The sequence below is a fragment of the Chlorocebus sabaeus genome, chromosome 10, assembly GCF_047675955.1.
Source record: "Chlorocebus sabaeus isolate Y175 chromosome 10, mChlSab1.0.hap1, whole genome shotgun sequence".
Lineage (NCBI taxonomy): Eukaryota > Metazoa > Chordata > Mammalia > Primates > Cercopithecidae > Chlorocebus > Chlorocebus sabaeus.
This window is the reverse complement of record NC_132913.1, coordinates 46,919,975-46,941,560: the sequence shown is the minus strand read 5'-3', so window position 1 is coordinate 46,941,560 and position 21,586 is coordinate 46,919,975. Positions and strand designations below refer to the sequence as shown.

The window sequence follows — 21,586 nt, the reverse complement described above, 5'->3', positions numbered from 1 at the left end:
CCTGGACAACATGACAAAACCCTATCTCTACTAAAAATACAGAAAACATTAGCCAGGGAGGCCGCCAATGTGGGCAGATCACTTGAGGCCAAGAGTTCGAGACCAGCCTGGCCAACTTGACAAAATTTCATCTCTACTAAAAATACAAAAAATTAGCCAGGTGTGGTGATGTGCACCTGTAATCCCAGCTAACTCAGGAGGCTGAGGCAGGAGAATCACTTGAACTCGGGAGGCAGAGATTGCAGTAAGCTGAGACTGTGCTACTGCACTCCAGCCTGGTGACAAGACTCCGTCTCAAAAAACAAAAACAAAAACAAACTAACTCCCATTTAATTTAACAGTGTACTTACCATGTAACTGGTACAGTGGGAAACTATGAACAATAACTCTTTTGACATTCATAACAACTTTATGAGGTATTACTCAATGTTACTCAAGACAGAACTGAGGCCTAACCTAGTCTTACTTAAGAATCTTTAAGAGTGAATCTGAATCATCTGTAAATTTTTTTTTTTTGAGACTGAGTGTCATGCTTGTCACCCAGGCTGCAGTGCAATGGGGCAATCTCGGCTCACTGCAACCTCCGCCTCCTGTGTTCAAGCGATTCTCTTGCTTCAGTCTCCCAAGTAGCTGGGATTACAGGTGTGCCCCACCATGCCCGGCTAATTTTTGTATTTTCAGTAGAGATGGGGTTTCACCATGTTGGCCAGGCTGGTCTTGAACTCCTGACCTCAGGTGTTCCACCTGCCTTGGCCTCCCAAAGTGCTGGGATTACAGGTGTGAGCCACCATACCTGGCCCATATGTATTTTTAAAAACTCCAGTGGGTGATTTTGATCAGCAGCCAGGGTTTAGAACCAATGTTAAGAAACATGCTCAAGACCCTATAGCTAGCTGAGTGTTCGAGTAAATATTCCAAACTGGACTTGTCTAACTTCAAAAAGCCAATGTTCTTAAACAATAAACTATATTATCTGTTTTCCTCCATATCTAGCACTAACAATCCAATTATATGTATCAGAAGTTGAGTCAAGTTGTTGTTCTTCATTTTGGTAATAGCTAACATTTCTGGGCCCTTAAGTGTCAAAATACTAAGCACTTTACGTGTAATCTCTCATTTAGTACATCTAACACCTCAGGGCAGTGACTAACAAAGCCTGTGAGTTACCGTAACACCATACAGCTCAGAGAAAAGGCAGTTCCAGGTGAGATAGCTTGTTCAGAGCCTTGGGCTTAGACTAGCTTAGAAGAAAGGATACTGCTTTCTCCTCTTGTAACCCCTAGAGGGCTACTGCTCACCACTTGACTACCACATTACTGGGAGTCTCAGGAATTTTCCCAGTATCCCCATCATCTCCAACTTGAACCCAACTCCTCCAACAGATTATTAAAATCAAAATCAGTGCCATCATACCTCACAACATAGTTGTCTGTTACCATGCTAATGATCAGACCTTTAATCTCAAACAACTATGTACATTTATTAATCTGATCTAGTTTTCTACCTTACTAGTTGTTCCTATATCCCCTGGTACTCATGGTCTAATATCAGTAAATTCCTCTAATCACCAACCTTTCTCTTTTGAACTATCTCTTTACTTTCATGCCTGAACCACAGTGCCTTCTGACTAATGATACCTATATATATGCTTCTATAGCCATTTTATCCTCACAGTCCCTTGTAACTCAGGACCAAGAAGTGAGGGTAGTTGCCCATCCAACACACCCATTCCTGTTTTCAAATCTTAATTCCCCCCTTAATCATTAATGACTTTCAGCACCTGGTTCTCTACCCTTCTTTGCCAACTAAATCCTTGGTTGTTTCAACATCCAAGACCAGTCCCATTGGATTATAACTTTCTCAACATCTTTGCTTCCAATATCACCCTTCCCCACCTCAGTCACCAACTCTAAGTTCATACCCTTGACCTCATCACGATTTGCTGCACTACCCCTAAATCTCCATTTTAAGCATCCCCTCCTCCTGTGTACCAATTCTTATTTTAGCCTACTTACATCAATGTCAATAAAATTCAGATACTCTACCTCTTTCTCACTATACACTTCCTGATGCTTACTTTCCTCCTGATTTTAATTTCTATGATCGCCACAATTATGTCCTTATAGATACCCTTAACTCCCTTCATCATATTTGCCTGGCAAAAGACCTACCAGCATTGTACTCTAGTCCATACTTTTATCCCAAGCATCTGAAAACTGCTTTAAAAAAACTGTATGTGTACCTCATTTTAAAATCACTTTTACAGACACTAATACAATCTGGAAATCCTACTACACATCCACATCCTTAGAATGTTATTTTCCTCACGCCTCAAAACTTCCTAACCAGCTAAAGAGCTTACCTCTCTTTCTAAGAAAACAGATGCAATTAACAGAGGGAGTCATAAATCTTCCCATCAAAGCAACAAACTGATAAACACTCACATCAACACTAGCCTTCTGAAGAGAAAATATCCTTTCTCCTATTAAGGGATAACCACTCAAGCTGTGCTCTGGACCCTATCTTCTTTCTCCTCTTTTCATATTTTTTTTTCCTCTCTATTAGAAGTCTCAAAATAAAAACATGCCTTAAAATCCCCTACCTCAAAATAAAACAAAAACACTTCTTGTGATCCCATGTAACTCTAATTCCTGTTCCCCATCTCCAGTCTCCTTGGTAGTAAATTTGTTCAAAGTGTTGAACCTATGTTGGTGTCTATCCTTTCTTACCTCCTTTTCTCTACTCAGTCTAATCTAATCAGGCTCAGGAACCCAGCATTCCAGAGATTGAAACCACGAAGAACATCTACGCTATCAAATCCAATTATTCTTTTTTCTCATTTTACTTGACCTCTCAGAAGTGCAGGGTTGACCCCACACTCCTTAAAGCATTCTTCTTTTGGCTTGCACAACATATTTTCTTGGTTTTCTTCCTTTCTAAAGGCTGCTTTTCAAATCTCCTTTGTTTTCACTAAACGTTTGGGTGTCCCAGGGCTCTGCCCTGGGCCTATTTCTTTGATATATGCTCTTCCTCTAGCTGACCTTATTTAATACCAAAACCTCAAACGTTACTCATGTGTTCATAACTGAAACTTTCAGTGTTTCTCCTGAAATGCCAGGCTTGTCTAGCTAACTGCCTACATGACATTTCCATATGGTTATCTAGTAAGCAGTTCAAATAAAATGTCCAAAACAGAACCCTTGGTTCCCTTTTCAGCTTCCTATTTCAGTAAAAGGAACTGCCGTTCACTTAACTGCTCAAGGCAAAAATATGAGCTTCCCTAATTGTTCTTTCTCCTTCATTCCATCACATCCTATCTGCTGAATTGGATGTCTTACAGAATCTACCTACAAAATATACCAGAATCTATCCATTCTATCATCACGGTCACACTGCTACACGTTAATCAACACCAACTCTAGCAAGTGCTCTGATAACAGACTCCTGGTTGGTCTCCCTGTACTACTCTTGTCCCCCTAAAAATCCATTCTCAGAGAAGCCAAATATAAATAAGATAATTTCATTCCCTTTCCCTTTAGTAGCTTCCCATCATATTTAAATCTAAGATTTGGGCCTTTAAAAGTCTTGCACAAACTAACTTCTGCTAATCTTTCTCATCTCAACTTTATCTCCCCTCCCCGACTAACTATACACCAGCCACACTATGCATAATTCAGCTCCTCAAATAGACCTAGGTTGATTCCCACCTTAAAGTCTTTGAACTTGCTGTTCCCTATGCTAGAGTGCTCTTCCCCTAATCATGGAATAGCTCAGCCCTCAATTTACACGTTCTCACTTCAGAAAGGCATTTCGTTAACACCCAATATCACTACAAGAAGCAGGTGCCTTGTCTTTTTACCATCCTATAACCGACGTCTAGAACTACTGTGCCTGGCTCCATTACAGGCACTCAATGAACAAATAAATCCCCATAGTAGCCTTATTATCATAATTCGCTAAGTGACACAACAGCAACATTAGAAATAAATCTTTCTCAAGGACACACAGCTGGTAAATGGTGAGTCTATTTCCTTGATTCAAAAGGATCTTACATGACAAAAGGGACACACCAGTGATCACAAATTACAGCTGTACTATACATGTATGAAGTAGTAAATAGTTTGGTGGGATATGAAATATAAGACACATTACTAAAAATTTACAAAGACTAACGCTCTTTAATGCTTCTGCTGAGACTTCAAAAATTATTAAGACACTTGTTAAAAGTCTAAATTCGACAATCTATAAATTACAAATTTGTTAACCAAAATGCATACATACATGCATCTCTTAGAAAAAACTGTGAGAACACCAAAGGGTAAATCTTACCAGAGTTAATTTTGGCCTGTAACCACTTTTTCATACACTCTTGGTGGACATACTGCAAACTTCCTGTACACTTGCATGGCTCTATCAGCAAATTAGATGATGATGCAGCTGCCATTTGACAAATTCTACATAAGTCACCTTCTTCTTCTTCTGAGTCCTCTAAAAGGAGGCTGGAAAATAAGGCACATTTCCCAAAGCTATCATAACTCATCCTGGTTGGTTACTTCAGTCATATATAATCACAAGCTTTCTTTTTTGTTGTTTCTACCCACACTGTCTCTGGGTGGAAAAAAGCAAATAGTAAAAACAACAAAACAACAATAATTATATTCACCAGCAACTCTCTGATTGAAAATGAAAAACCCTCTCATTGAGAATAAAAATCGTAACAAATATTTTAAAGGTAAGTAAAATAGGCTAACCTATCATTTATTTTCATATGATTTAAGTAATTTTGTCATTAACAAATGACAGTTTAAGATCTATATTTTTCTCAATGGCTTTATAAGTACTTCTACGAGACTTTAATTTCTGCAGTATTCCAGACTACTTCAAGTCCAACAGTATAAAGGTAAGATAAACTTATCACTTTTTCCCCTTGCCTCCCCTCAAATTTTAGGGCTATTTCCATGAATTAAACACATACTGGCTTGTAGATTCTCATTTACATGTTATCAGAACCACGCTTAAACTGATAAACTTTTGTATTACAGAAAAAAATTTAAAAGTATGCTTTAAAATTCTCCACCTGCCCCCTCCCTGCAGCAATCTTATAAAAGTTTCCATTAACCTATGTCATCTATTTAACAGGCCACTGTGTACTGCTTGATACATACATGTGGAACAACAGTTTTATATAATAAGGTAAGTAATTGTTAAAATCCCTACTGCATTAGTCCACTGTTGGCATGAAACAGGTACACAGTATATTGGTAATACAGAATGCTGAACTGTTACTGAAATATAACCCGGAATATATGGATACCTAAATGAACTTAGCAAAAGATTTGTGGAAAGAGATGGATATACAACTGCTAGGAGACTTTCATGCCCTGGGTTAATCAGACATAACCTCAACTATAAATTATTTTTAAAGACTGAAAACATTGGTATTTACATTTTACCTTTAAATTTAACTTTCTTCCCTTCATAGTTTCAACTATTTACTTGGTGGATTCAATTTTTCTGTACCATTTTTAACTGCAGAATGTCTTAAAATCCTTAGGTATGAGGAAAGATGTAATACAGGAATGCAAACATACACACACACACTCTCTCTGGCAAAATAACCAACAAATGAGGCTTTTAAAATTAACCAGATAGAGTGGTGCTAGCTCAATCATTTCTCTCTGAAGATGACTAAAGTAATGCTTTGCTTTCTGCCTACACTACTGTATTTAAATTAACCTAACCTTGAAGGCTGAAAATATGTAACTACATCCTTTAGCAGACAGCAGACAGCCTGCAGTTGGAGGAAGCTGCTATAATAAGCAAACATTAAAGAAAACACTACCAGGGTAGAGTAAATCTCTTTCTACAAAAAAAGGAAAAATAGCAAGTTTAAAAGCAGGAAAATAACAGTCACATGGCAAAATCTGTCCTATAAAATTAAAAACAAGGAGTATGGTAGCCCAATGCCCAGCATCTCAGAAAGTGTGCAGAGTTTCCTTTATCACCTGAGTTGGATTTGAAAGTATTTTCTTATTAAAGTACAATAAAAATCTAAAAATAACACTAACAATTATGCTTCCCAACAATTCTACTAGGCCTTTGTGAAAAAGGAAAAAAAAAAATCCCACATTACCTTTATATAAGTCTTCTTCCTCGAAGTGTACTTCAAATAAACTACTTTATCTCATTTTAAAAACTATTTTAATACTAAGTAATTAGACTAGGATGACTAAATTAAGAGTAAGGCTGGGACTAAGATCTCTGTTTTTTTTTGTCTTTTCACTCTTTCCAGTGATTTATAAGCAACCTTCAACTCTATAAAGATTTCTTTGTATAAAAAGATTCTATGCCCTACATTTAAACCTTTCGTTTTTTTTTTTTTTGAGACAGTCTTGCTCTGTCGCTTGGCTGGAGTGCAGTGGTGCAATCTCAGCTCACCGGAACCTCCACCTCCTGGGTTCAAGCAATTCTCCTGCCTCACCCTCCTGAGTAGCTGGGACTACAGGCGCATGCCACCACACCCAGCTAATTTTTGTATTTTTAATAGAGACAGGGTTTCACCATGTAGGCCAGGATGGTCTCAATCTCCTGACCTTGTGATCCACCCGCCTTGACCTCCCAAAGTGCTGAGATTACAGCATGAGCCACTGCACCCAGCCTAAACTGGTATTTCTGTTAAATTATACTAACTTCTAAAGAATTGGCTGGGCATGGTGACTCATGCCTGTAATTTCAGCACTTCTGGAGGCTGAAGCATGAGGACTGCTTGAAGCCAGGAGTTTGAGACCAGCCTGGGAAACAAAGGAAGACCCTGTCTCTACAAAAAATTTAAAGAAAGATAATATTCAGTATATACTTGGACTTCAAACACAAAATCAAAATTATTTTGTGCATCAAATTTTACTTTGTGAATCAAAGTAAATTTTGTGCATCAAATTCCAAAAAAAATTTGCAGTGAGAAATGTAAATAAATGGTTAGTTAATAAATCATCTTAATAAAGGCTAAGGCAGATTTATTGGTAATCCATGGTCATTCAGTTCCTCTTATGGTCATTCAGTTCCTCTTACTAACCCCATTCAGCATTAGTCTACCAAGGAATTGGGTAAGAGATTAAGGTTTTTGTCTTTGTGTGTATATGTATTCCAACCTGGTTAAAATAACCTTTGGATTACTTTCTGACACAATTCACACCCCTCTACCATGGCTTATCCTCAGTTATTATCTATTTACCTATGAGTGAGACATCTTACTGGATGTGAATGTTAAGGGAAGAAATTTCAGGCTGGAAGCAGTGGCTTATGCCTGTAATTCCAGTACTTTGAGAGGTGGAGGCAGGTAGATCACCTGAGGTCAGGAGTTCGAGGTCAGCCTGGCCAATGTGGTGAAACCTTGCTTCTACTAAAAATACAAAAATTAGCCAGGCATGGTGGCAGGTGCCTGTAATCCCAGCTACTTGGGAGGCTGAGGCAGGAGAATTGCTTGAACCAGGGAGGCGGAGGCTGCAGGGAGCCAAGATTGTGCCACTGCACTTCAACCTGGGCAAGAGAGTGAGACTCCATCTCAAAAATTTAAAAAAATAATGAAAAAGAAAGAAAGAAAAGAAACTTCAAATATCAATTTTATAAGAAGCCAATTTAGAAATGAAGAGTTCTAGGATAGGCACGGTGGCTCATGCCTGTAATCCCAGCACTTTGGGAGGCCGAGGCGGGTGCATCACCTAAGGTCAGGAGCTTGAGACCAGCCTGACCAATATGGTAAAACCCCTACTAAAAATTCCAAAATTAGCTGAGCATGGTGGAGTGTGCCTGTAATCCCAGCTACTTGGGAGGCTGAGACAGGAGAACTGCTTGAACCCGGGAGTCCAAGGCTGCAGTGAGCCAAGATCGTGCCATTGCACTCCAGCCTGGGTGACAGAGTGAGACTCCGTCTCAAAAAAAAAAAAAAAAAAAAAGAAGAGTTCTTTCTCTGTTTTTGATTTATAGGTTTAAGACAAGTTTTCGAATTTACCTCTCCTTTATTTTCTGCAATCTTTCTGGATCTCTTGAAGGCGCACTTTTAGTTTTATCACTTTTACCATCAGCTGAATTCCAACCTGAAGGAATAATATCTACTGTGATCATGACATTGTCGGTCAAATTACTCCCAAGTGCTGGGGGGACTGCAAACCGGAATAAGGAACCAGGAAGAATCCCTGCTATTCCTGTATTTCTTCCACCTTGAGCCGAATCTGATGTAGAGCCACCTGTTGTGGCACCGCTTGATGCTGCAGATGCTTGTGGTCTGTTGGCAGCAGCTCCAAGAGGATCATTCTGTGCTTCAAGGTGAACCACTTCATTTGATTCTCTTCTAAAAATATGAGATCTAGATGATGTATCAGAGGTAGATATCCTTGAAGATTCATCTCTTCCCTCTCGCCTCCTTCTAGAGAACAAAGGTGTGCATCTATTTCTAAGTGAGGAAGATAACCATGGTCCTGTATTTCTACCTTCAGATTCTTGGTTAAAATTTTCTGAATCTGACTCAGAGCTATGATTGTGGCTAAGAGATGACAAACCCCATCTTCGCCTAAGAAATCGAAATCCCTGAGAAGCTTCAGATGCCCTATTATCGGGAACTTCAGAAGTTGATGGTACATTACTACGGGACTGTGAAGCTGTCAAGATTCTTGGAGAAACGTAAGAATTTTCAGAATTCAATGATCTTGTATTCAAGGAATCCTGACTAGATCTTCGTGAAAAAAAAGTAGATGACATGCTAGAAGCTATGCGTGACAGCAATCTCCTGGTTGTCCGCCTACCTTCATTGTCAGAAGATTCTTGAAATGGTCTTTGAGAAGAAACAACCCTTTCTGAATTGCTTATGATTGGGGTTTCATCTCTACTTGAACTGTAAGAAAATCCAGGCTGTGCATTGCTTCGGGAAGATTCTGATTCTCTTGACGAAAAATGTGATCTTAAAGAACTTCTGGAGTCCCTAGAACTTAGTATGGTCTGATGTTCAGAAGGCAATTGGTGGTTTGTGGATGATGTATTCAACTGTAAAGTGCTCACTGAGTTTTCTTTTGGTCTTGCTCCTTGTGAATATGAAGGAACTCTGTCTTGAACATCTATTTTTGAAAGGAAGTAAAGATAACCAATTACATGAAATAATTTGAGCATTATTATTTGCATTTATTATGTTGAGTGTCAAAACGAAGCGCTGGATTCAAACTGATTACTGTTACATTGTAACTACAGAATTTACTGTTATTATAGAAAAAACATAAACATTATTTCTTTCTATTCCTACTGGTAAAATCCAGTACTGCCGTGTAAAGTCAACATTACAAATATATAAAAAAGAAATGTATTATGAGCTTATGAAAATTTTGATAAAATTAAAACAGCTGAATTTATTGATCAGAAATTGATATGATACAATAATATCTAGTATTTAAATTGAGATGCTATTAAACAGGCCAACTAATACAATGTAAATGACTCTTAAAATGATTAAAAGCAAAATCATCCTAGGGAGACTGTTTTGGAGATTTTGTTTTTACTCTGTGCAATAAATTTAAAAAGTTGTTTTAAACCCTTAAATTTTATGAAAAATCTTGCTAATATCTAAAAATTTTTCCAATTTTTTTTCTTTCAGGTTAACAGCTGTAATTCTTATCCTGTAAATGTAATTCTTATCCTGTAAATTCTTATCCTGTGTTACATTTGCTTTAAATACTGGCTAGGAACTATGAATCAGAATAGGGCTATAACATCTGTACTTTTGAAAGGATTCCTTAACTGGTGGTTTAAATCTTCAAACGGGATGAGAAATACTATAGGATTCCTTTGCAAGGAAACTACCCATTCACCTTGGGTAAGAGCTAAATTACTACTACGCTAATACATGGAGCTTTATGAAAGGGTAAATGTTAGGAACTAAATCTATTTCTATCCTGTACTTTTATAGTCCAAAACCTAAAAGCTATTGATACTGTCTACTAAAGCTCTACTATCCAAAGTCAAGAAAATAAAATGTTTTCATTTGTCATAAATATTTCCTCCAGTAAGATAAATTAAAATAAACTACACCTTTAAAAACAAAACATTATTTCCTACTATGTAAATCAAACTCCATTTCTGCCTACTATATTTGTCAACTTCAATTAGCACCTTTTTCTTCAGTTACTGAGAGAGGCTGACACAGGAGAATCGCTTGAACCCAGGAGGCGATGGTTGCAGTGAGCTGACATCGTGCCATTGCACTTCAGCCTGGGCAACAAGAGCAAAACTCCATCTCAAAACAAACAAAGCAAGCAACCAAGCAACCAAAAACAAAGTGTGGGTCTTGAGGTCAATTTAATAAAACTAGAGGTACATCCATGTTATACTAAAGTAATTCTAAATTATGCCTTAAAATGGTGATTTAAACTTTCAGTTATTTCAGAAGTAGAAGAATCAGAAGTAGTTATTAAACTACATATGTTATAGGCAAATTCTATTTGAGGATACAAGATTTAGTATGTTACTTTGTAACACAGACATTCTTAAAAGGAAAAATGCAAGTTAAACAATGTAAAGGTAGATGGAATCTAGATACTCTTACTCATCTACTGTATTTTAAATTATTTTTTAAGGTCAAAACAAGCAGTAGAAAGAAATATTAAGGTATTCTGAAATCTTCATAAGACAAAAGATACACTATTCCTTTTTACTGTTGTTTTAGTAATATACATAAAAAGGAAAATAGAACATTATGAGAAGCTATACTTAATGTAATTTATACATACATGATGAAGTTGTGAAATCACCACTTCGGTGACTATAATCCATAAGATTACTAATAGAGGAATCTGTTCTTCTCTCCAAATCTCTCCTCTCTCTCATTAAGTCTGTTCCAAATGATCCAAGTACCACTGATGAAGATCTAGGAACTTGACTATGCCTCCAAGATGAATCTTAAAATAAATGAAGAAGTTTTATTTCAGAGAAAGCTTTCAAGGCTTTGGATGGTAACAAATCTTCAGTAATACAGAGGAAAGTTAAGTGTTATTATTATTATCTTTTTTTTGAGATGGAGCCTTGCTCTGTCGCCCAGGCTGGAGTACAGTGGCACGATCTCAGCTCACAGCAACCTCCACCTTCTGGGTTCAAGTGATTCTCCTGCCTCAGCCTCCTGAATAGCTGGGACTATAGGCATGCACCACCATGCCTGGCTAATTTTTGTATTTTCAGTGGAGATGGGGTTTCACCCTGTTGGCCAGGCTGGTCTCAAACTCCTGACCTCTGGTGATCCGCCCATCCCAGCCTCCCAAAGTGTTGGGATTACAGGCATGAGCCACAGCACCCGGCCTTATTGTTGTTTATTATGAGAATCCCCAGTTATGTAGTCATTATCAGAAACAAAATTCAATAAAACATAAAATTATTCACAAATGAACTAATCACTTATAAAATTATTTCCTACTCTAAACATATTCTTCTCTAACACTAAAATCTACCCCATACATGATGTCAATGTCTCAGTCACTTCTCACATCTACCTATACATGATGTAAAATGATTACAGAACAAAAATGTAAATCTTGCCAAACATGGAGAATTTCACAAAAAAAGTCAATGAAAGTGATGCTGGAGAACTGCCAATATCAAAATCAAAGTCATCTGGAAAGGGAAGATGTCAACAATACAATTTTATCAGAATTATTTTTACTGCTACCACAGTTGGTTAATTTTTTATTCTAGAATTAATTCTAAGAATTAAAGCACTGTTACAGTTATTGATATTTTATTAGACATGATTTCATTTAGAAGTAAATTAAACATTGTCTCAAACCTCTTTCCTTCACTATTTACCTTGAAATTTTGATTCTTTCTTCCCTAATCCTAGTAGTCTTAATAATTCCTCTTTATTAAGAGAAATGGCCCAGAGTATTTATAATGTTTTCACATAGCAGAAGAGAACCAAAATATCTCTAGCACAGTGGTGTTTGACTACAAAGTTATTAACAGTCTGCTCTTAGCCATCCCAACATTCTTAATATCCTTCAGATAGGCACGTTTTTCCCATGACATTCCAGATTATCAAAATAGACAGGAACTGCTTACATTACTTCAATTGGTAACACACAAACATTTAAATAATTTTACCTCCAATTGTGTCATCACAAGTTTTGGCTCCTCTTAAACACTGCCACTGGCTAACATTTCATTTGAAGAGGAGTATGAGTGAGACGGTAGCCTTCTGACCTTTCAACAAAAGATCTTTTCAATGTGTGTGAAAAATATGTGTCTCAGTACAAAATACCAGGCATGACGTTTTATGGATAGATCATACAAATCCCAGAGTGGTCAGTACCTTGCCCAATGCCACTCATCTAGCTAGAGAACTAAAACTGTGACTTTCTAATGCCTTGTCTAGAAATCCTACTAAAATACCACCATTTTTTTTTTCTAACTCAAGAGTTTCCGTATTTGTTTTTTGTTTAAGAGACAGAGTCTTGCTCTGTCTACCAGGCCAGAGTGCACTGGCATGATCATAGCTCACCGTAACCTCAAACTCCTTGGGACCAAGCGATCCTCCAGCCTTAGCGCCTCAAGTGGCTGGGGAGTATAGGCATGCACCACCAGGCCCAGCTAATTTTTTTTTTTTTTTTTTTTTTTTTGGTAGAAATAGGATCTCACTATGTTGTCTAGGCTGGCCTCAAACTCCTGGCCTCAAGAGATCATTCTGCCTTAGCCTCCGTATTTTCTGAAAATAAATATTATATACTACAATGTTTATCATTTACATAAGACATGCTTAAGCAATATTTTAAACATGTATCAGTAGATTTAGCCTTCCTTGTAACAATTACAAAATATAAAATATAACCAACAGAATACACACATTTACCAATTTGATGATCATAAAACACCAGCTATTCTAATTAAAATCTGCTAATATCCTGTTTATGTAGAATATCTATATCAACTTTACAAGAAAAATGCAGAAGAGTTAGTAACAGTTCTAGCATTAATTTAAACTAAGATTTTGGAAATTCCACTACATTTCTGACCCACTGTCTTCATATAAAATCTGCTTGCCTCATTCCAAAACTAAGAACAACTGTGTTACACCTAGGGAAAAATGGGCTTAAAATACCTACAGAAACATATTCTTACCTGATAACGTGTTTAAACCGTTTCCAACATTTCTCCCAGCTGAGGTAGTACAGTTTGTACAGGAAAGTTTAGGTCTTTTTGAATCATGATCCCGTTGCTGGTTCTGCGATCTTGAGTGTGCTCCCTGAGTTATCTCAGATTCACTATACCACGCAGATTGAAATGGTGACGCAGATGCTGATGCTGACATAGACTGTAAGTTCAAAAAACTTTTTTAAACAACAAAAGGCTGCATTCAGTATTAAATTTAACCAACAATCCTCTAATAAATTCCTACAAGCATCAATTTTTTGACCATGTAGTTCTTTTTTTTGAGACAGAGTCTTGCTTGCTCTGTTGCCCAGGCTGGAGTGAAGTGGGGCGATCTTGGCTCACTGTAACCTCCGCCTTCCGGGTTCAAGCAATTCTCCTGCCTCAGCCTCCTGAGTAGCTGGCATGACAGGTGTGCGCCACCACGCCCGGCTAACTTTTGTATTTTTAGTAGCTGTTTTCACCATGTTGGTAAGACTGGTCTCAAACTCCTGACCTCATGATCTGCCCGCCTTGGCCTCCCAAAATGCTGGGATTACAGGCATGAGCCTCTGTGCCCAGCCTCTACCATGTAGTTCTTCTTTAGACTTTGTTCCTTCTACCCACTTGTCCATTTACTATACACTACAATTGTACTTTCCTGGGCTCTCAATCTGATGTAGAGTTAAGTACTTTTTTTTAACCGTATACAAACACTTGGTTATGAAACACTGAAGACCAAAAACTATAATCATTTTCCCTAATTTTTCAGTTTTTTTTCTTTTTGCAAATGAAATCTTTGTTGTACTGGTTTAATATTTCAATCTTTTGAGGAATACTAAGCTATAAAGAGATTGTGAATTACCCTACTATGAAAATCAGATTTTTCAACTAATAACCAATTTATCCTTGTTCTGATGCCTAGTTTCCAGAATATGGTCATAGAACACTAATAAGGGTATGCTTAAAAAAAAAAAAAAATTCCTAACATCAGAAATTTCTTCATCAGTGAATCAACAACTGAAATAAGTACATATTTTAAAACTTGGCTCATGGTTTTCTCTTTTAACATATATGTACACAAAATTAAACTTGTAACACAAGTATCACCGATAATGTACAAACTATTTTACTTCTCTCCAATTCTTTAATTTGTTAAGTTTACTCACTACAACGCATTAAAAAGGCAACAGTTTGTCTCCTTAAATATTTAGGTTTAAATGACAACATATTTCAACCACAATTATTGAAATTGTACTAGTCTTTTTATAAAAATGTTTCCATCATGGCAAAGTAATTACCTGGACACACACACACAGGACAGATAGACTAAAAAACATACATTTGGCATACAGTCTCTAAATGGCTCAGAGACAGTAAGGATCTCTAAAATAAAAGTAATTTTTCAGTATATAAAAGAAAAATAATTTTTAAAAGCATGTTACCATAAGTATGTGGTAAATAGTTTATTGTGCTAAAGAACATTAAAATGAAACCAAATTATTTTAAGTGTTCTTCTGTTTAACAAAAGAGTTAAAATGGAATGCATCATGGGCTGTAATTTCGGTCTATATTAATCTAAAATTCACATGATAAACACAAGAACCCAAAAAATGTGTTCCATCAAAGCTCAGGTAACTCAGTACAGGTAAAAATGTGTTCCATCAAAGCTCAGTACAGGTAACAGATAAGTAAATAAATAATTATACTATAAATAAGTACTATAATAGTAGGTACAGTGAAAGTTTTACAGAAAGACCCTAAATATGTTTTAAGGACACAGGGAAAGAGTCAAAGAAGATAGTAACTGAAGTTCACAGGGTAGGTGAATGAAAAAAGACATTACAAATAGACAACATAAAAAGACGTATAAACCATTTACCATCAGATTTTTGTTGTTGTTGTTTTGAGACACAGTCTCACTCTGTTGCCCAGGCTGGAGTGCAGTGGCACAATCACAGCTCACTGCTGCCTTGATCTTCCCACCTCAGTCTCCAGAGTAGCTGGGACCACAGGCACATGTCATCATGGCTGGGTAATTTTTATTTTGTAGAGACAGGATCTCACCATGTTGCCCAGGTGGTCTTGAATTCCTGGGCTCAAGCAATCTTCTGCCTTAGTGTCTCAAAGTGCTAGGATTACAGGTGTGAGTCACCACATCTGGCCTGGCTTTCTTCTAAGACATTACTATTTATACTTGACCTTCTATTATACTTCAATTATTAATTTTTTAATTTACTTTTTATAGAGATAGGGTCCCACTATGTTGCCCAAGCTTGTTTTGAACTCTTGGGTTCAAGTGATCCTCCTGGCTCAGCCTCCCAAACAGCTGGGATTACAAGGCATGAGTCATTGCACCCAGCCAATTATGGTTCAATCATGAGAAACATATTGCATGCATTCAGGGGATATATTAGTTCATGGTAACACTGGAGAAGAAATTTTGAAAATAAAGTAGAAGGTGCGAGGCTGAAAAGGCAGGAAAGGACTATATCAGGAATTCGCCCATCCTTTGCCTAGAGAATATTTTGTAAATTGAATATGGCATTTTTCAGCTTAGCACAAAGTTAAGTCTCACAAGCCTTCTGTACCTAATATTACAGACACCCAATCAATGAACTGGAGCTAGCACAAGATATGAAATTAATCTGATATTTCAGAATCAAACCATTTCATATGCCATTATCATCAAGGTATCAGGGACCTTATCCTGCAGGCCAGTGGTTCTAAAACTTCTAGATTTCAGAGACCAAAACAAAAAATGTTTTAATTTAAAAATGAGAAAGAACTGTCACTTTTGTTCAGTAGGATATCATTATTTTTCTCATTTTGCACAGACTTTAGCATAAACTTACTGAATAGCACTTCTGCAAATATGATTTTGGGAACTAACGAAGGGCGGGATGAATCAGATCTGCTACTATATAGAAAGACTTTTAGAGGCATATGGAAGATGAAATAGATGAAATGAACAGAAAGTAAGAAAACCAATTAGGAAGCCATTAGAATATCAAGAAAGAAGTCCCTATGAAGTAAGTAATGGGAATAGAGAGCAATCATAAAACATAAAAATTCATCAGATGTAGGGCTGTGAGAAATAGAGAAAAAACAGGTTTTTGGTACTTTCTACTGGTGAGATAAATTACCAGGCCATTCACTAAAAATACTGATTATAGGGGAGCAGATTTAGATAATGAATTTCATTTGATTCTTGAATGCTGAAGTGTCCAAAGGCTTAAAGTGACACTCACTGTTCATTAAACAATTTTCATGACTCATGACAAAACATGTAGATTATATGGCTATATGCAACACAAAAAATGTTAATATCAGCATATAGGTATACATATCAGTATACATAATGTCAGTATATAGGAGGAATATTTTGGCTAGTTTTGCTATTGGCTTAAGTTCAAAATCAAACCTCTTCCTGGTTCCTACAATCCAATTTTGTCCATATTTGTTCAAATATCCTCAGCCTGAAGCAATCAGTTTTTTTCCCTCGGAATTCTTTGAACAATTAAATAAAGTGTTAGATTCCTTTAACAATGTATTTACATATCTCTTCTGCTGTCTAGAACTACAGGCCAAATGAAATCAGGGAATAAGTCTGTCTTCAAAATATACTGCCTTGGGCATAATGAATCCTTAAACAAATGGTTTTGGGGTTGTTTTCACTTTTTGGCTATTATAAACAACTGTAAATTTCTGTGTGGATGTATGTTTTCAATATTCTTGGGTGTAACTAATAGATCATGTAGTAACTTGATGCTTAATATTTGGAGGAATTACTATTTTTCCAACTACAGGTTGATGCTAATAGCTGTGAGGGCGGCAGCAGCTCGTCTGGAGTGGCTGCCACAAAGATGCCAGCTGCAGCAGGGGAGGCATGGCAGGGCCTGTGTGCTCCATGGAGCCAGCAACAGGTGGGAGCCCTGATCACTTCCAAGTTGGTGGGGTAGGAGCCCTGTGCTCCCTGACCCAGCTGTGGCTGTAGACTTGGGTATCCCGGTGTCTCAGGGGTCTGAGAAGCCTCCCTTCCCCACCCTCCCCCCGGCTCCTGCTCAGATTTTGGAGCAAAGTTTTAGCCAAGCTTGTACGCTGTGTATGCACGTGCTTGCGGCAGTGCCGACACATCAGCCCACTGCCACCTTGGCCCCCTCTAGACTTTGGGCACCAACAAGCACAGAGGGAGGCCAAGGGGGAACTGAGGGCGGCTTGGCATGGGTCTACAGGCATCCGTTGGCACGAACAGCCTGAGTGCCATGAACAGTAGCAGGAGGCAGACATGCTCCTGGGTGAAAAGGGGCAGGTCCCCAGTGAAATTCTACCTTCAAGCCTGGGATGGCCTGAAGCCTGGAGGCTTGGCTGCCAGTTCCACGGACCAGAGTGAGACCTCATGGTGCTTATCTCAGGCCCACCCATTGCCTCCCATGGACCAATCAGCATGCACTTCCTCCCCTCTGAAGCCCATGAAAATCTCAGACTCAGCCAGATGTCAGGCCAACTTCCCTGTGGACAGGAGCTACCTAGTCCTGTGTGGTCTCCTCTCCACTGAAAGGTACACACTCATTGAGATGACCTGCCTGCGGAAAGGAGCCACCCACTTTGGTCTCCTGAGAGCTGTACTACTGCTCAATAAAGCCCCTCTTCGCCTTGCTAACCCTCCAATTGTTTGTGTACCTCATTCTTTCTGGACGTGGGACAAGAACTCAGGACCCGCCAAATGGTGGGACTCGAAGAGCTGTAATACAAACAGTACTGAAACACCCCTCCCTACACCTGCTCACCATGCTGTGAGCGACAAGGAGAGAAGATCTCTGACCCTTCGGGGAGACCAGACCTAGGGGCTCCCTGAACCAGGTCTGTGACAACCTCTTTGGGGCTCTGTAGTTCCTGGTGTCTCCAAGCTTCCGGATGCCACCGTGTTCCTCAGTGCCCACAGAAGCTGCTGCCTGTGGTACACCTGATCCACCCGCAGCCTCACAGGGCACCAGCGCCTAGAGCTGCCCGCCCCACTGCACCCAGTGTGCCTGGCTGTAAACAGTGGCCGGCCCCTGCGCTCACTTGCTCATGCACCCCTCGCCGATCCATGTCTGGCTCACCCTTGGCAGGCGTGGGATCCAAGCTGATAGCACGAGTCGAACAAAGCCTGCCAGTCCGAGTAGGCAGAACACACCTAGCAGGCCGAGCAAAGGCTTCTAGCTGGAAAAGCAACACTCCAAGGATCCTGTGACAGCTGTACCATTTTATAATCCCATCAACATTGTATGAAGGTTCCAATTTCTCCACCACTTACCAACACCTGTGATTGCCCACCTTTTTTTTAAATTTTGATACAGGGTCTCAGCTCTGTTGCCCAGGCTAGAATGCAGTGATGAAATCACAGATGACTGTGGCCTTGACTTCCTGGGACCAAGCAATCCTTCCACCTCGGCCTCCAGAATAGCTGAGACTACAGGCATGCAACACCATGCACAGCTAATTTTTAAATTATTTCTTTGTAGAGACTGGATCTCACTATGTTGCACAGGTCTCAAATTCCTGGGTTCAAGCAATCCTCCCAGATTTGACCTCTCAACTCAGGCCTGGGATTACAGGCATGAGACACTGCGCCCAGCCTGTCCATCTTTTTTATTTTGGCTATGCTAGTGGGTGTTAAGTATCTCACTGTAGTTCTGACTTGCATTTCCCTAATGACTAATATTTTCTCATGTGCTTATTAGCCATTAATATATCTTTGGAAAAGTGTTTATTAAAGTCCTTTGCCCATTTGAAACTGGGTTATCTTTTTATTGTTGAGAGGTAAGAGTTCTTCATATATTATGGATACAAGTCTCAGTATCCAGTAAGATATATGCTTTGCAAATATTTTCTCTCGTTCTGTGGATTGTCTTTTCACTCTCTTGGTATTGATGCACACAAATTTTAGTTTTTATGAAAACTAATTAATCTTTTTTGCCTCCCGACTATGAGCATTCATATGACACTAGATGGAAGTAATTAAATTTACACTGGAGTTTCATAGAGTTTTCTTTCTTTTTCATTAACTTTCCAGTCTCTACCCAGACAGGTAACAGATTTGGCTCCCAGAGTAAATACTTTTCATCAGTTATTTCCAATTCAAAAGGCTATCTGTTATATGGTGAATTGTATGGTATGTGAATTATAACTCAATAAAATAAGGGGAGAGGTAGAAGGCTATCTAGCCCAACCAAAGTAGCTGAAATACTATATGGTGTATCTGAGAAATCATCAATAAGATAGCTTGGAGACTTAGTAGCTATAGATACTCCACGCACAGTGAAAAAAAAATAACTTTCCAAGACTTTATATAACTAGCAGGCATCCAATTTTCATTTTATTTATTTTTACCTTCATAATATTCATGCCACCTTTCCAACAACAGGTTTACTGGAAGTATAGTCAATGAAATCATTTACTATTAATATTGTATAAGTCAGTGTTTGCTTTCAGAAAATTATTTCTAAGGTTTTAAAATATTTTCCCAACACAAATGCCCTTAAAACAATGCAATTAAAAAAAAAAAATCTTAAGGAGAAAATATTTGCAAATCATGTATCCAATAAGGAATTTAAATCTAGAATATATAAAGAACACTTACAACTCAGTAATAAGACAACCGTACTTTAAAATGAGCAAAAGAGCTATTATTAATAGGCATTTCTGAAAAATGTACAGTAAATGGCCAATTAACACATGAAAAGATGTACAACATCATTAGTCACCAAGGAAATCCAAATCAAAACCACAATGAGATACATACCACTTCATACCCATGGAGATGGCTAGAATCAGAAAGTAAGATAAGTGTTGGTGAGGATGTGGAGAGAATGGAATCTTCATACACACAAACGGGAATGTGAAATGATCTAGCCAGTTTGAAAACAGTATGGCAGTTCCTCAAATGATTGAACACAGAGGTTACGCATGACTCAGCAATTCCATTCCTTTCTTTTATGAGATATGGTCTCACTCTGGCCCAAGTAGTAGTGAAGTGGTGCCATCATAGCTCACTGAAGCCTCAACCCTCTGAGCTTAAGGGATCCTTTCATCTCAGCCTCCCCAAAAGTTAGGACTACAGGTGTGCACCACCACATCAGGCTAGTTTTAAAAATTTTTTGTAGAGATGGGGTATCACTATGTTGTCTAGGCTGGTCTTGAACTGCTGGCCTTAAATACTTCTGACGTTTGGTCTCCCAAAGTGCTGGGATTACAGGCATGAGCCACCATGCCCCGCTCCATTCTTAGTACATACCAAATACAAGTGAAAACACAAGTCCACACAGAAACTTGCATATGAATGTCTACAGCAGCATTATTCATAATAGCCATAAGGAAGAAACAACCCAAATGTCCATCAGAAAATAAATGGATAAACAAAATATGGCATACCTATACAACGAAATAGTATTTGGCCACAAAAAATAAAGTACTGACATATGCTACAACATAGATGAACACTGGAAATATGCTAAGTTAAAGAAGCTACCAACAAAAGACTACATAGTACCTGTTTCCACTCATGTATATGAAAATCCAAAATAGGGAAATCTACAGATATAAAGTAGATTAACGGTTGCTTTGCACTGGTAGGGGAAGGGGGACTAGAGAAGTAGTGCAGCGATAACCATAATGGTTGTACAGCTGTGAATACACTGAAGACTACTGAACTTTAAATGGGCAAATTGTATGGTATGTAAAATTATAACTTAATAAAGTCATTTCTTAAAGAATTTTAAAGATACTTGCAAATTTACATCAATGTTATCCACTGGCAAATGATTAATCATTAAAAATCATGTAAAGCACAGGAACAGAAACTAGCCCAGAATGATATTCTTTTCCTGGGCTCCTCATTTCCATGAGTTAATGACTTGACTGTGAAGTGAATAAATTCTGCTTTGAAAAACTTCCAGAACACCACTACCTTTGCCATAAGCAACAACTTAAGACTTTGAGCTCTTCCTTGTTTAAAATATTCATGTGATGGAGAGTACCCATCTCCACACCAATGCAGAAGAAACTCGTATCACTCCTCTGTACACTTTAAGACCAAATTGACAAGTTTTGTTTCCTCGGAGGAACGTTGTATCTTTTTCTTCTTCAGACAGGGTCTTGTTCTGTCACCTACGCTGGAGTGCAATTGCATGATCAAGGGTCACTGCAACCTCAACCTCCTGGGCTCAAGCAAACTTCCTGCCTCAGCCTCCTGAGTAGCTGGGACTAAGACGTGTGCTACCATGCCTGGGTAATTTTTTTGTTTGTTTGTTTTGTAGAGAGGGGGTCCCACTATGTCACCGAGGCTGGTCTCTAACTCCTGGCTACAAGTGACCCTCCCACCTTGGCCCCCCAAAGTGTTGAGATTAAAGGAGTGAGCCACCATGCCCAGTCTCTTTTTCTTATATGCAAT

At 38.4% G+C, this 21,586-nt stretch overlaps 1 protein-coding gene across 17 annotated transcripts in view; it reads right to left on the bottom strand.

Annotated features, from left to right (window-relative positions):
- MARCHF7 (membrane associated ring-CH-type finger 7) overlaps window positions 1-21,586 on the bottom strand; it is a 55,602-nt gene that overhangs the window by 11,701 nt on the left and 22,315 nt on the right. For 13 of the 17 annotated variants that reach the window (XR_490892.3, XR_490893.3, XR_012094196.1 and 10 more), the window contains 4 exons: window positions 13,144-13,336; window positions 10,770-10,937; window positions 8,009-9,107; window positions 4,330-4,499 (listed from right to left, as the gene is read on the bottom strand). Coding sequence is in view for 12 of the 17 variants with exons in the window: in XM_038002070.2 (XP_037857998.1) it covers window positions 4,330-4,499; window positions 8,009-9,107; window positions 10,770-10,937; window positions 13,144-13,336 (1,630 nt within the window). In the remaining 5 variants the exon portion in view is untranslated. The remainder of the gene's footprint in view (window positions 1-4,329; window positions 4,500-8,008; window positions 9,108-10,769; window positions 10,938-13,143; window positions 13,337-21,586) is intronic. The other 4 variants (XR_005241549.2, XM_038002072.2, XM_073019751.1 and 1 more) reach the window with 1 other exon arrangement.